The 12,553-nt window shown below is 42.2% G+C and overlaps 1 protein-coding gene across 1 annotated transcript; it reads left to right on the plus strand.

The window, feature by feature from the left end:
• Positions 1 to 793: 793 nt before the first annotated feature.
• On the plus strand, positions 794 to 5,094 carry LOC100191357 (ATP binding protein). The gene is made up of 9 exons (NM_001136791.1): positions 794 to 1,293; positions 1,736 to 1,844; positions 1,933 to 2,014; positions 2,491 to 2,576; positions 2,967 to 3,070; positions 3,160 to 3,290; positions 3,399 to 3,492; positions 4,361 to 4,416; positions 4,747 to 5,094. Exons 1-9 carry the CDS (start codon positions 1,249 to 1,251, stop codon positions 4,838 to 4,840), a joined length of 801 nt encoding a protein of 266 aa, NP_001130263.1. The 5' UTR covers positions 794 to 1,248; the 3' UTR covers positions 4,841 to 5,094.
• The last annotated feature ends 7,459 nt before the right edge of the window (positions 5,095 to 12,553 follow it).

Genomic DNA, 12,553 nt, shown 5'->3' on the forward strand with positions numbered 1-12,553 from the left:
TTGATCAAGTGGACGACTAAGTTACCATGCTTGTGAAGAACTAACCCTATTTTGAATGAACAACAGCCCTAAACCCTATCATTCCACATGCGGCAAAGGAAAAGAGAAACAAAATCAGTCACCAAGGATTCCACCATGGAGTTATCTTCAACAAAGCTTCGATACTTCACAGCTTCGACGACAAGTTGAACCTTATCCGCGGCAATACTGGCAGATTGCACCGCCGCTCGTGCCTCCTTCTCAGCCACCAACGCCGCACATCTAGCCTCTGCAACTGCAACAGCCGCAGCACGAGCAGCATCAACAGCTTCTGCCACAGCCACGACCGGAGCAGTTCGATCCATGGGGTTTGAGTGAGGCGCCTAGGGTTCGGTTGCGCGTGGAAGGGAGCAAGAGGAAAGGAAAGAACGACTGGGTGCAGAGAGAGAGTGAGAAGCAAGAGGAAACGAAGTGGCAGGCGGTGAACTTGTAACGATAGAGGGTAACAGATGTGTGACGACGTCAGTTTCAGTGGAATAATCATCGTTTTTACCTGGTAATGGAGTCGTCTTGTCCATTTCAGAGTGTAGATTTTCCCCTAATTTTTCATATAGTCGAATCTCTCTCTTTAGTCTTCATTTCGTCGAAGCCACAACCGCCGTGTTTGGTAATGGCAAAATTCTCTCCATTTCGTCCCAGCCACAACTGCCGTGTACATTCCACGTGTGTAGTGAGTGAGTTTAGACACTGGGGGTGAGCCGGTGAGGCAATAAAAACCCTATCCCAGTAAACGCCGCGGCTCCTTCCGCTACCACCTTCATCCATCCTGGCGTCGGTGTCTTGCCCTGCCCCAGCGCCGCCGCTCCTTCCCCCACCCCGAAGCGCCGCCTCTTCTGCCTCCGTCGACGGTGGTGGTGCTCCTGATCCCCGCCGTTGAACTGGCCATAGGAGAGCAAAGAGGAAGGGGAGGCCACGAGGGCGCCAGTAGATATATTCATCTTCATCTCGGCTTGCGATATTTTTGAATTTTCTATTCCGTATTGAAGGCGTCGATGGCCTTGTCCGCCCTAATCAGCACCCTCCTCGCCGCCGCCATCTGGTGCGCCGCTTACCTCGCCGCTGCCATCTCCTCCGCCTTCTGATTCCCACTCCCCACTCCCCAACCCTAACCTCCCCCCTGTAGCACACCCCACCTCCAGCTTTGTAGGTCCTACTATACTTGCAACCTCTCCCGCCGACTCGCTTCGATCTACCCGCCCTCGCGTCACCATGGGGTACGCGCAGCTCGTCATCGGCCCCGCTGGGAGCGGCAAGGTAAGTCCCCTGACCTTTCGACTCCCGTAGCCTTCCCCCTTGCCTTTGGGTGACTGCTTTGCTCGCCCGCTGGGGGACGGGCTCTGATGGTGTTCCGGTGTTCCCTCTGCTATAATGTTTCAGTTCCTTCTTGTTTCGTAGTGATCTGGTAGGGTTTTGTTTCCCGTGCGAGGCGATTTCCTTCTCTGTTTCGGGTGGGGTTAAGTTTGGATAAACAAATTCCCTTTTAGATTACAGGGGACAGAGGGCAATGAACTGATTTCCCAACTCAATCCCCTGCTGTACACATGAATTAATCTTGGGTTACGGCACATGTACCCTTAAGATCACTTGCAAAAAGATGTTTAACTTTTGAATACTTGCCGCACTGGGGTCTAGGGTCTGATTAAGGAGGAGGTAGATGATAGCTTGCTCTAATTGGTTACTTGTGGCGTGCTTGCAGTCAACTTATTGCTCCAGTTTATACGACCATTGCCAGACCGTGGGAAGGACAATTCATATTGTCAATCTTGATCCAGCTGCTGAGCACTTCGACTATCCTGTAGATATGGGTAATTTTTCTGCTTAATTGTTACAATGTAAAGCTCTTGTCCACAGTAAAGTATTGCTCTGACTTCTTATTGCCTTGCATTTTGGTAGATATCAGAGAGCTGATTTCATTGGATGATGTTATGGAGGAGATTGGGTTGGGGCCAAATGGCGGTCTCATCTACTGCATGGAGTATCCTGTTATTTAAGCATTATATTTGTTTATTTTATAGGCTGCCAAAGCTATGTAATTGATTAGTTCTGAACTAATGCACTTCTGCTGGTGCATTTTTACACTTATTGCTTGCTAATGGGTTGGACCTGCAAAGCCAGACTGTTATGAGCTGAAACTGGATTTGCTTTACCTTTTTTTTGCACTTGTTTGTTCTGTGAGACTGATATTTTGAGTTTCAACATTTATTACATATTATTTTAAAGGGCACGGTTCATTACTTTGACCATTAGAACATAAGCCCTGTAAAATGTGATCATGCAATCATTGGATGTAAACTGATGAGACAGAATGTTGCAGGATGGATTGTCTCAAGGACTAATATAGTCAACTTATGACAATGTAATAATTCATGAAGATATTGTTCCTTATGTTCATGGTGTTTGTTTTGTTAGGATTTTATGCTTTCAGTTTCTGTTTCCTTAACAAAACCTCAGGCACCTTGAAGACAGCTTGGATGATTGGTTTGATGAACAGCTAGAGAACTACCTAGATGATGATTATCTTGTGTTTGATTGCCCTGGTATATTCTCGATTCATCTTTGCATGCTTTAATTGTTTATAATAGTTGCACAGTTTCATCTCTCTTATTCTTGCCACTTACATGAATGTGAAAAAGCAGGCAATCATTCTTTTTTTTACTGCTTGTGGCCTTGTGCATTATACATGTCCACCAATTATATACAAAATACCATTTTGGGTTACCTCCGGTGTGTTTAACAATGCTAGTTTGTACTATCTCCGTGTTCGAATATTTGTCGCCCGCTGGTTCATTTTTGAACTAAAACACGACAAATAAAAAAGAACGGAGGGAGTATGTCTTTCTAATAGTTATTATATACATGAAAACTACATATTTACAGGGTTGACATTATGTGTAGTGGTTAATAAGCTTCTGCATGTTGCTTTTTAGGCCAGATTGAACTCTTCACACATGTTCCAGTTCTGCGGAACTTTGTCGAGCACCTGAAACGAAAAAATTTCAACGTTTGCGCTGTTTACCTTCTTGATTCACAGGTTTGAATCATGAATATAAATTTTCTTGTCAATGAAGATATATTGAACCAAAAACCAAGCCTGAGTACGTTTGTTTTTTCATGATCCAGTTTGTCAGCGATGTAACAAAATACATCAGTGGTTGCATGGCTTCTCTATCTGCTATGATTCAGCTTGAACTTCCTCATATCAACATCCTTTCAAAGATGGATCTGGTCTCCAACAAAAAAGATGTAGAAGAGTATGTTTTATTTCTTTCCTCTCTTGCATATGTTTTATTTCTTTCCTCCCTTGCATAGTTCTAAAGGTTTGAATTTCCTTGTCTGTATTAATGTTCCAATGGCTCTAGGTACCTGGACCCGAATGCACAGGTTCTTCTTTCACAGCTGAATCGGCAGATGGCACCTCGGTTTGGCAAGTTGAACAAGTGTTTAGCTGAACTGGTAAGCCTACTATGAATCATCCTTCATACAAGCGTTTAATGTTAAAATATTTTTATCAGAGCTCTTTAGTGATGCATGCACCCATAATTGTTGGATTTGTACATTTCAGTTTATATCCTTTGGATATAAATTCATTGGCAAGTTAATATATGCTAAGCATTATAGCTTGAGCCAAATGTTCCTTCAATGTGGTACTGCCATGGAACAGATCGTCTTCCTTGGTGCTTAGGTCTTATAAGCCAGATACAGTTACAACAGCTTTAGTGTGTTTCAACATTTAATGGTGCATGTGTCATGTACGCTGTCGTCCAATGGACCATGGGCAATTCACCTTTGTTTTATTTATTTATGGATGGGAAGTGGAATCTATCACTGATTCTTGGCCGTGGAAAGCTCGATTCAAATACTGCCAAATCTGTGGATGTCTTAGGAAATTCAGATTGTGGATGTCTTAGGAAATTCAGATTGTCAGAGATTCTCACATGGATTTCTGCTAGCTTTATTTTTTAATCTAGTAAATAGTAATATAATATAATATAATATAATTGATAACTTTACGCCCATATGTGTTCCATTGGAAGCCGCATGAGTCATTATTGTCTGAACCAATTGAAGTAGTTAGTTTCTTTGTGCTTGACCACAAGCTCGGAAACATTGATATAAAGTTGTACAGGCAAGAAGATGTATTCATTTGCATGCTTGTTTAATTATTTTTTCTAGGATAGCGTGCTATATTCTTCTCTCCTTTGTTCGTGAACCAATTCCAATATTCTAATTGTATCACTTCCTTTAGCGTGTCATTTAATATTTTTAGCATCTTATTTTGGTGCTATCAACTTGCAATATTAATCTCAATTCCATTGTGTAGGTTGATGATTACAGCATGGTTAATTTCATTCCACTTGATTTGAGAAAGGAAAGCAGGTGATTTTTTCTTCTAATATTGCCTACAGATGCACATTTCATATACCACATTTGACCTAGAAGACACTGATGCAGTAGTAATCTATTACGTGTTCTCGTGCTGTTACAAAATCATGTTTGATTCGACCCTAGAATCCGGCAACTTTATGAAAGACCGCAACAGGATATATGGGGGGTTTGAATGAAAAGGAAGGGGACTTGGCTAGTTTGAAATGAATTCTCTCACCGATTCGTTCTTCCTTGCTGACATTTCTTTTGCCATGATATTTGTGGATATTTATGCAAAATGTCGATTGGTTCACATATTCCTAACTGGCCCTGTTTCTGCAGCATACAATATGTGCTATCTTCTATCGACACATGTATCCAGTATGGGGAAGATGCAGACGTGAAGGTCAGGGACTTCGAAGAAGACGAAGACTAACCACTGGATGCTGTGGGAGGTGCAAACTGGTTGCTAGCAGTCGTGTAGTGCGGAGTGAGACTTTGGGACTGTGTATGGCGCAGGCATGCAAAAACGTCGTAGGATGCTGATGGCAGCTATGTGGTCTATGTAAGACGAACTAAACCAGATACTCCATTTGGCAAGTCCTAGTAAAACGTGTGCGCGCCTTGATGGTCCTGTTCTCCCTCGATGCTCCGTTGGTATTTTATCAAAATCAATTCAACGGTTGCCGTATTTATAGAAACTTAGCAAAGGGTGAGTTTGATGTCAAATCGATTGAGTTGTTTACGGGCCTTCCGGCATAGTCCGCCCTCGTTGCAATGCTGAGACGTTGGCTGGGGCGGGGCTCTTCTGAACTGTTTCAAGCTTCTGCCAGAATGTGTGGGTAGCCTACTTTTCTCCCGTCTTGATACTATCGGCACATGCGTTTGCTCCTCTACGTGTGCCTGATGGAAAACCCATCGAGTTATGACACGTGGGTCCGGATTATTAAAAGTGTTTCATGTAAAATAAAATTCTAAAGTCTAATCCTAATTTCCCATAGTCCCTGTGTCCCCGCACTCAGCAGTCTGCAATCGGCGTTATTCGTTATTCAAATGAGGTATATTTTGCATTTGATACTTTTGTGATTTAAATGATGGTGTCTATTGGTATATGGGTAGGTATGGGTACATGACCCGCTACCTATGATAGGTATGAAGTAATTTTGTACCTGTAGTATAGAGTGAGTATGGAGTATTTTTTTGTGTAGTGGATATAATTATACCCACTACATTTCTAGATTACGGATTCCTCATGTCACTGACAATCTGAAGTCAGACCCTCGGTTAACACCGACTAGCAAAAAACATGCGGTTCTCTTTTTTTCAAAGTCCCAAATCTAATACATTTGTGACAAAGATTTATATAGATGGTCAAACAAATTTATAGGCCATACAACTACCAACCATCCATATTCGTAACAGGCTAAACATCCGGCACCACGATGACTCGAGCGTGTTCGGATGTTGAGTTTGAGGTAATTGCTCACCCACGTAGTGATCGTGAGACTATCTTCAACAAACTCCATATCCCACTCCATATCTCACTCCCTATTTCAAACTCCATTCTGCAAATAGTGTGATGTACAGTGCAAAACAATACTTTGCATGACCATTTACACGACCTGCTGGAGATGACTTGACCTCATGCCAATGAAACCCTACGTTTAGGGTTGCTTGCCTGTGCCCGACAAATTCTCAGGGTTTACAAGCAAACACGCTACATCGTTCTAGCAGGAGTGCACGATGGTGCCCTGCAAAATCAGTAGCCTAACTATTAAGCACATAGTGATAATGATTGAAAAAACTACTCAAATCACATTCATATCATATGTTCTTTCAAACAAAATGAAAGTCGCCTAGAGGGGGGTGAATAGGGCGAATCTGAAATTTACAAACTTAAGCACAACTACAAGCTGGGTTAGCGTTAGAAATATAAGCGAGTCCGAGAGAGAGGGCGCTAAACAAATCGTGAGCAAATAAAGAGCGAGACACGATGATTTGTTTTACCGAGGTTCGGTTCTTGCAAACCTACTCCCCGTTGAGGTGGTCACAAAGACCGGGTCTCTTTCAACCCTTTCCCTCTCTCAAACGATCACTTAGACCGAGTGAGCTTCTCTTCTCAATCAAACGGGACACAAAGTTCCCGCAAGGACCACCACACAATTGATGTCTCTTGCCTTGGTTATAATTAAGTTCGATCACAAGAAGAATGAGAAAGAAAAGAAGCGATCCAAGTGCAAGAGCTCAAATGAACACAAATGTCGCTCTCTCTAGTCACTATTTGATTTGGAGTGATTCCGGACTTGGGAGAGGATTTGATCTCTTTGGAGTGTAATTGAATGCTATAGCTCTTGTAATGTGTTGAAGGTGGAAAACTTGGATGCCATTGAATGTGGGGTGGTTGGGGTATTTATAGCCCCAACCACCAAAATGTGGCCGTTGGAAGGCTGCTGTCGCATTGCGCACCGGACAGTCCGGTGCGCCACCGAACACTGTCCGGTGCGCCAGCCACGTCAGCCGACCGTTGGGTTCTGACCGTTAGAGCTCTGACTGGTGGGATCTATGGGCTGTCCGGTGGTGCACCGGACAGGTCCTGTAGACTGTCCGGTGCGCCAACTACGCGTGCTCTGTCCTCTGCGCGCGCAGGCGCGCATTAAATGTGTTGCAGTCGACCGTTGCACGCGAAGTAGCCGTTGCTCCACTGGCACACCGGACACTGTCCGGTGCTTCACCGGACAGTCCGGTGAATTATAGCGGAGCGACCTCCCATTTTCCCGAAGGTAGCAAGTTCAGCGTTGAGTGCCCTGGTGCACCAGACACTGTCCGGTGGCACACCGGACAGTCCGGTGCGCCAGACCAGGGTGCCTTTAGGTTGTCTTTTGCTCTCTTTGTTTGAACCCTTTCTTGGTCTTTTTACTGGCTTATTGTGAACCTTTGGCACCTGTAAAACTTATAGACTAGAGCAAACTAGTTAGTCCAATTATTTGTGTTGGGCAATTCAACCACCAAAATCAATTTAGGAAAAGGTGTAAGCCTAATTCCCTTTCAATCTCCCCCTTTTTGGTGATTGATGCCAACACAAACCAAAGCAAATATAGAAGTGCATAATTGAACTAGTTTGCATAATTGTAAGTGCAAAGGTTGCTTGGAATGAAACCAATATTCTCATAAGATATGCATGGATTGTTTCTTTATAATTTTAACATTTTGGACCATGCTTGCACCATATGTTTTGTTTTTGTAAATTCTTTTGTAAATTCTTTTCAAAGTTCTTTTGCAAATAGTCAAAGGTAAATGAATAAGATTTAGAGAAGCATTTTCAAGATTTTAAATTTTCTCCCCCTGTTTCAAATGTTTTTCCTTTGACTAAACAAAACTCCCCCTCAATAAAATCCTCCTCTTAGTGTTCAAGAGAGTTTTAGATAATAGTTTTTGAAGAGGGTGTTCCAATTTGAAATTCTATCAAAAATAAGATACCAATTGAAAAATTCATCATTTCAAAACTCTTTTCTTAACTCAAAATTTGAAAATTGGTGGTGGTGCGGTCCTTTTGCTTTGGGCTAATACTTTCTCCCCCTTTGGCATGAATCGCCAAAAACGGATACTTGAGTGAAATATAAGCCCTTTTAACTACTTTCTCACCCTTTGGAGAACACAATATGAGTGAAGATTATACCAAAGTTGGAGAGTTGCTCGGAGTGACGGCGAATGATGAGTTATGGAGTGGAGTGGAAGCCTTTGTCTTCGCCGAAGACTCCAATTCCCTTTCAATATACCTATGACTTGGTTTGAAATATACTTGAAAACACATTAGTCATAGCATATAAAAGAGACATGATCAAAGGTATACTTATGAGCTATGTGTGCAAAATATCAAAAGAAATTCCGAGAATCAAGAATATTTAGCTCATGCCTAAGTTTGTTAAAAGTTTGTTCATCTAGTGGCTTGGTAAAGATATCGGCTAATTATTCTTTAGTGTTAATGTAAGTAATCTTGATATCCACTTTTTGTTGGTGATCCCTTAGAAAATGATACCGAATGGCTATGTGTTTAGTGCGGCTATGCTCAACGGGATTATCCGCCATGCAGATTGCACTCTCATTATCACATAGAAGAGGAACTTTGGTTAATTTGTAACCGTAGTCCCTAAGGGTTTGCCTCATCCAAAGTAATTGCGCGCAAAAATGGCCTGCGACAATATACTCGGCTTCGGCGGTAGAAAGAGCTACGGAATTTTGCTTCTTTGAAGCCCAAGACACCAGAGATCTTCCCAAGAACTGGCAAGTCCCCGTTGTGCTCTTTCTATTAATTTTACACCCCGCCCAGTCGGCATCCGAATAACCAGTTAAATCAAATGTGGATCCCGAGGGTACCAAAGCCCAAACTTAGGAGTATAAACTAAATATCTCAAGATTCGTTTTACGGCCATAAGGTGAGCTTCCTTAGGGTCGGTTTGGAATCTTGCACACATGCATACGGAAAGCATAATGTCCGGTCGAAATGCACATAAATAGAGTAGAGAACCTATCATCGACCGGTATACCTTTTGATCTACGGATTTACCTCCCGTGTTGAGGTCGAGATGCCCATTGGTTCCCATGGGTGTCTTGATGGGTTTGGCATCCTTCATCCCAAACTTGTTTAGAATGTCTTGAATATACTTTGTTTGGCTAATGAAGGTGCCTTCTTGGAGTTGCTTCACTTGAAATCCCAAGAAGTACTTCAACTCCCCCATCATAGACATCTCGAATTTCTGTGTCATGATCCTACTAAATTCTTCACATGTAGATTCGTTAGTAGACCCAAATATAATATCATCAACATAAATTTGGCATACAAACAAATCATTGTCAAGAGTTTTAGTGAATAGAGTAGGATCGGCCTTTCCGACTTTGAAGCCATTAGTGATAAGGAAATCTTTTAGGCATTCATACCATGCTCTTGGGGCTTGCTTGAGCCCATAAAGCGCCTTAGAGAGTTTATATACGTGATTAGGGTACTCACTATCTTCAAAGCCGGGGGGTTGCTCAACATAGACCTCCTCCTTGATTGGTCCATTGAGGAAGGCACTCTTCACGTCCATTTGATAAAGCTTGAAGCCATGGTAAGTAGCATAGGCAAGTAATATGCGAATTGATTCTAGCCTAGCTACGGGTGCATAGGTTTCACCGAAATCCAAACCTTCGACTTGTGAATATCCCTTTGCCACAAGTCGGGCTTTGTTCCTTGTCACCACACCATGCTCATCTTGCTTGTTGCGGAAGACCCACTTGGTTCCTACAACATTTTGATTAGGACGTGGAACTAAATGCCATACCTCATTCCTTGTGAAATTGTTGAGCTCCTCTTGCATCGCCACCACCCAATCCGAATCTTGAAGTGCTTCCTCTATCCTGTGTGGCTCAATAGAGGAAACAAAAGAGTAGTGTTCACAAAAATGAGCAACACGAGATCGAGTAGTTACCCCCTTTTGAATATCGCCGAGGATGGTGTTCACGGGGTGATCTCGTTGGATTGCTTGGTGGACTCTTGGGTGTGGCGGCCTTGAAACTTGTTCATCTTCCTCATCTTGATCATGGGCATCTCCCCCCTTGATCATTGCTCTCCTCTTGAGGTGGCTCAACTTCTTGATCTTCGCCTTCACCATTTTGAGCCTCATTATCTTCTTGAGTTGGTGGAGATGCTTGCATGGAGGAAGATGGTTGATCTTGTGCTTGAGGTGGCTCTTCGGATTCCTTAGGACTCACATCCCCAATGGACATGTTCCTTAGCGCGACGCACGGAGCCTCTTCATCACCTATCTCATCAAGATCAACTTGCTCTACTTGAGAGCCGTTAGTCTCATCAAACACAATGTCACAAGAAACTTCAACTTGTCTAGAGGACTTGTTAAAGACTCTATATGCCCTTGTGTTTGAATCATAACCTAGTAAAAAGCCTTCTACAGTCTTAGGAGCAAATTTGGATTTTCTACCTCTTTTAACAAGAATAAAGCATTTGCTACCAAAGACTCTAAAATATGAAACATTGGACTTTTTACCAGTTAGGAGCTCATAAGATGTCTTCTTGAGGATTCGGTGTAGATACAACCAGTTGATGGCGTAGCAAGCGGTGTTGACCGCCTCCGCCCAAAACCGATCCGAAGTCTTGTACTCATCAAGCATGGTCCTTGCCATGTCCAATAGAGTTCTATTCTTCCTCTCCACCACACCATTTTGTTGAGGCGTGTAGGGAGAGGAGAACTCATGCTTGATGCTCTCCTCCTCAAGGAAGCCTTCGATTTGCGAGTTCTTGAACTCCGTCCCGTTGTCGCTTCTAATTTTCTTGATCCTTAAGCCGAACTCATTTTGAGCCCGTCTCAAGAATCCCTTTAAAGTCTCTTGGGTATGAGATTTTTCCTGCAAAAAGAACACCCAAGTGAAGCGAGAATAATCATCCACAATAACTAGACAGTACTTACTCCCGCCGATGCTTATGTAAGCTATCAGGTCGAATAGGTCCATGTGTAGGAGCTCGAGTGGCCTGTCAGTCGTCATGATGTTCTTGTGTGGATGATGAACACCAACTTGCTTCCCTGCCTGACATGCGCTACAAATCCTGTCTTTCTCAAAATGAACATTTGTTAGTCCCAAAATGTGTTCTCCCTTTAGAAGCTTGTGAAGATTCTTCATTCTAACATGTGCTAGTCGGCGATGCTAGAGCCACCCCATGTTAGTCTTAACAATTAAGCAAGTGTTGAGTTCAGCTCTATCAAAATCTACTAAGTATAGCTGACCCTCTAACACTCCCTTAAATGCTACTGAATCATCACTTCTTCTAAAGACAGTAACACCTATATCCGTAAAAAACAGTTGTAGCCCATTTTACATAATTGCGAAACTGAAAGCAAGTTATAATCTAAAGAATCTACAAGAAAAACATTGGAAATGGAGTGGTCAGGAGATATAGCAATTTTACCCAATCCTTTGACCAAACCTTGATTTCCATCCTCGAATGTGATAGCTCGTTGGGGATCTTGGTTTTTCTCATAGGAGGAGAACATTTTCTTCTCCCCTGTCATATGGTTTGTGCACCCGCTGTCGATGATCCAACTTGAGCCCCCGGATGCATAAACCTACAAAACAAGTTTAGTTCTTGATTTTAGGTACCCAAACGGTTTTGGGTCCTTTGGCATTAGATACAAGAACTTTGGGTACCCAAACACAAGTCTTTGACCTCTTGTGCTTGCCCCCAACATACTTGGCAACTAATTTGCCGGATTTGTTAGTTAAAACATAAGATGCATCAAAAGTTTTAAATGAAATGTTAGAATCATTTGATGCAATAGGAGTTTTCTTCTTAGGCAATTTTGCACGGGTTGATTGCCTAGAACTAGATGTCTCACCCTTATACATAAAAGCATGATTAGGACCAGAGTGAGACTTCCTAGAATGAATTCTCCTAATTTTGCTCTCGGGATAACCGACAGGGTACAAAATGTAACCCTCGTTATCCTGAGGCATGGGAGCCTTGCCCTTAACAAAGTTAGACAATCTTTTAGGAGGGGCATTAAGTTTGACATTGTCCCCCTTTTGGAAGCCAATGCCATCCTTGATGCCAGGGCGTCTCCCACTATAGAGCATGCTTCTAGCAAATTTAAATTTTTCATTTTCTAAGCCATGCTCGGTAATTTTAGCATCTAATTTTGCTATATGATCACTTTGTTGTTTAATTAAAGCTAAGTGATCATGAATAGCATCAATGTTAATATCTCTACATCTAGTGCAAATAGTGACATGCTCAATGGTAGATGTAGAGGGTTTGTAAGAATTGAGTTCAACAATCTTAGCACGTAAAATATCATTGTTATCTCTAAGATCAGAAATGGAAGCATTGCAAACTTCTAATTCTTTAGCCTTAGCAATCAATTTTTCATTTTCAATCTTAAGGCTAGCAAGAGAATCATTCAATTTTTCAATCCTAGCAAGCAAATTAGCATTACCATCTCTAAGGTTGGAAATTGAATCATCACTAACATTAGAATCAACCTTAGCAATTAATTTAACATTTTTATTTATAAGGTTGACAATAGTATCATGACAAGTGCTTAGCTCACTAGATAGTTTTTCACATTTTTCTACTTCTAGAGCATAAGCATTCTTAACCTTA

The sequence above is a fragment of the Zea mays genome, chromosome 5 (assembly GCF_902167145.1).
Source record: "Zea mays cultivar B73 chromosome 5, Zm-B73-REFERENCE-NAM-5.0, whole genome shotgun sequence".
Classification (NCBI taxonomy): Eukaryota; Viridiplantae; Streptophyta; class Magnoliopsida; order Poales; family Poaceae; genus Zea; species Zea mays.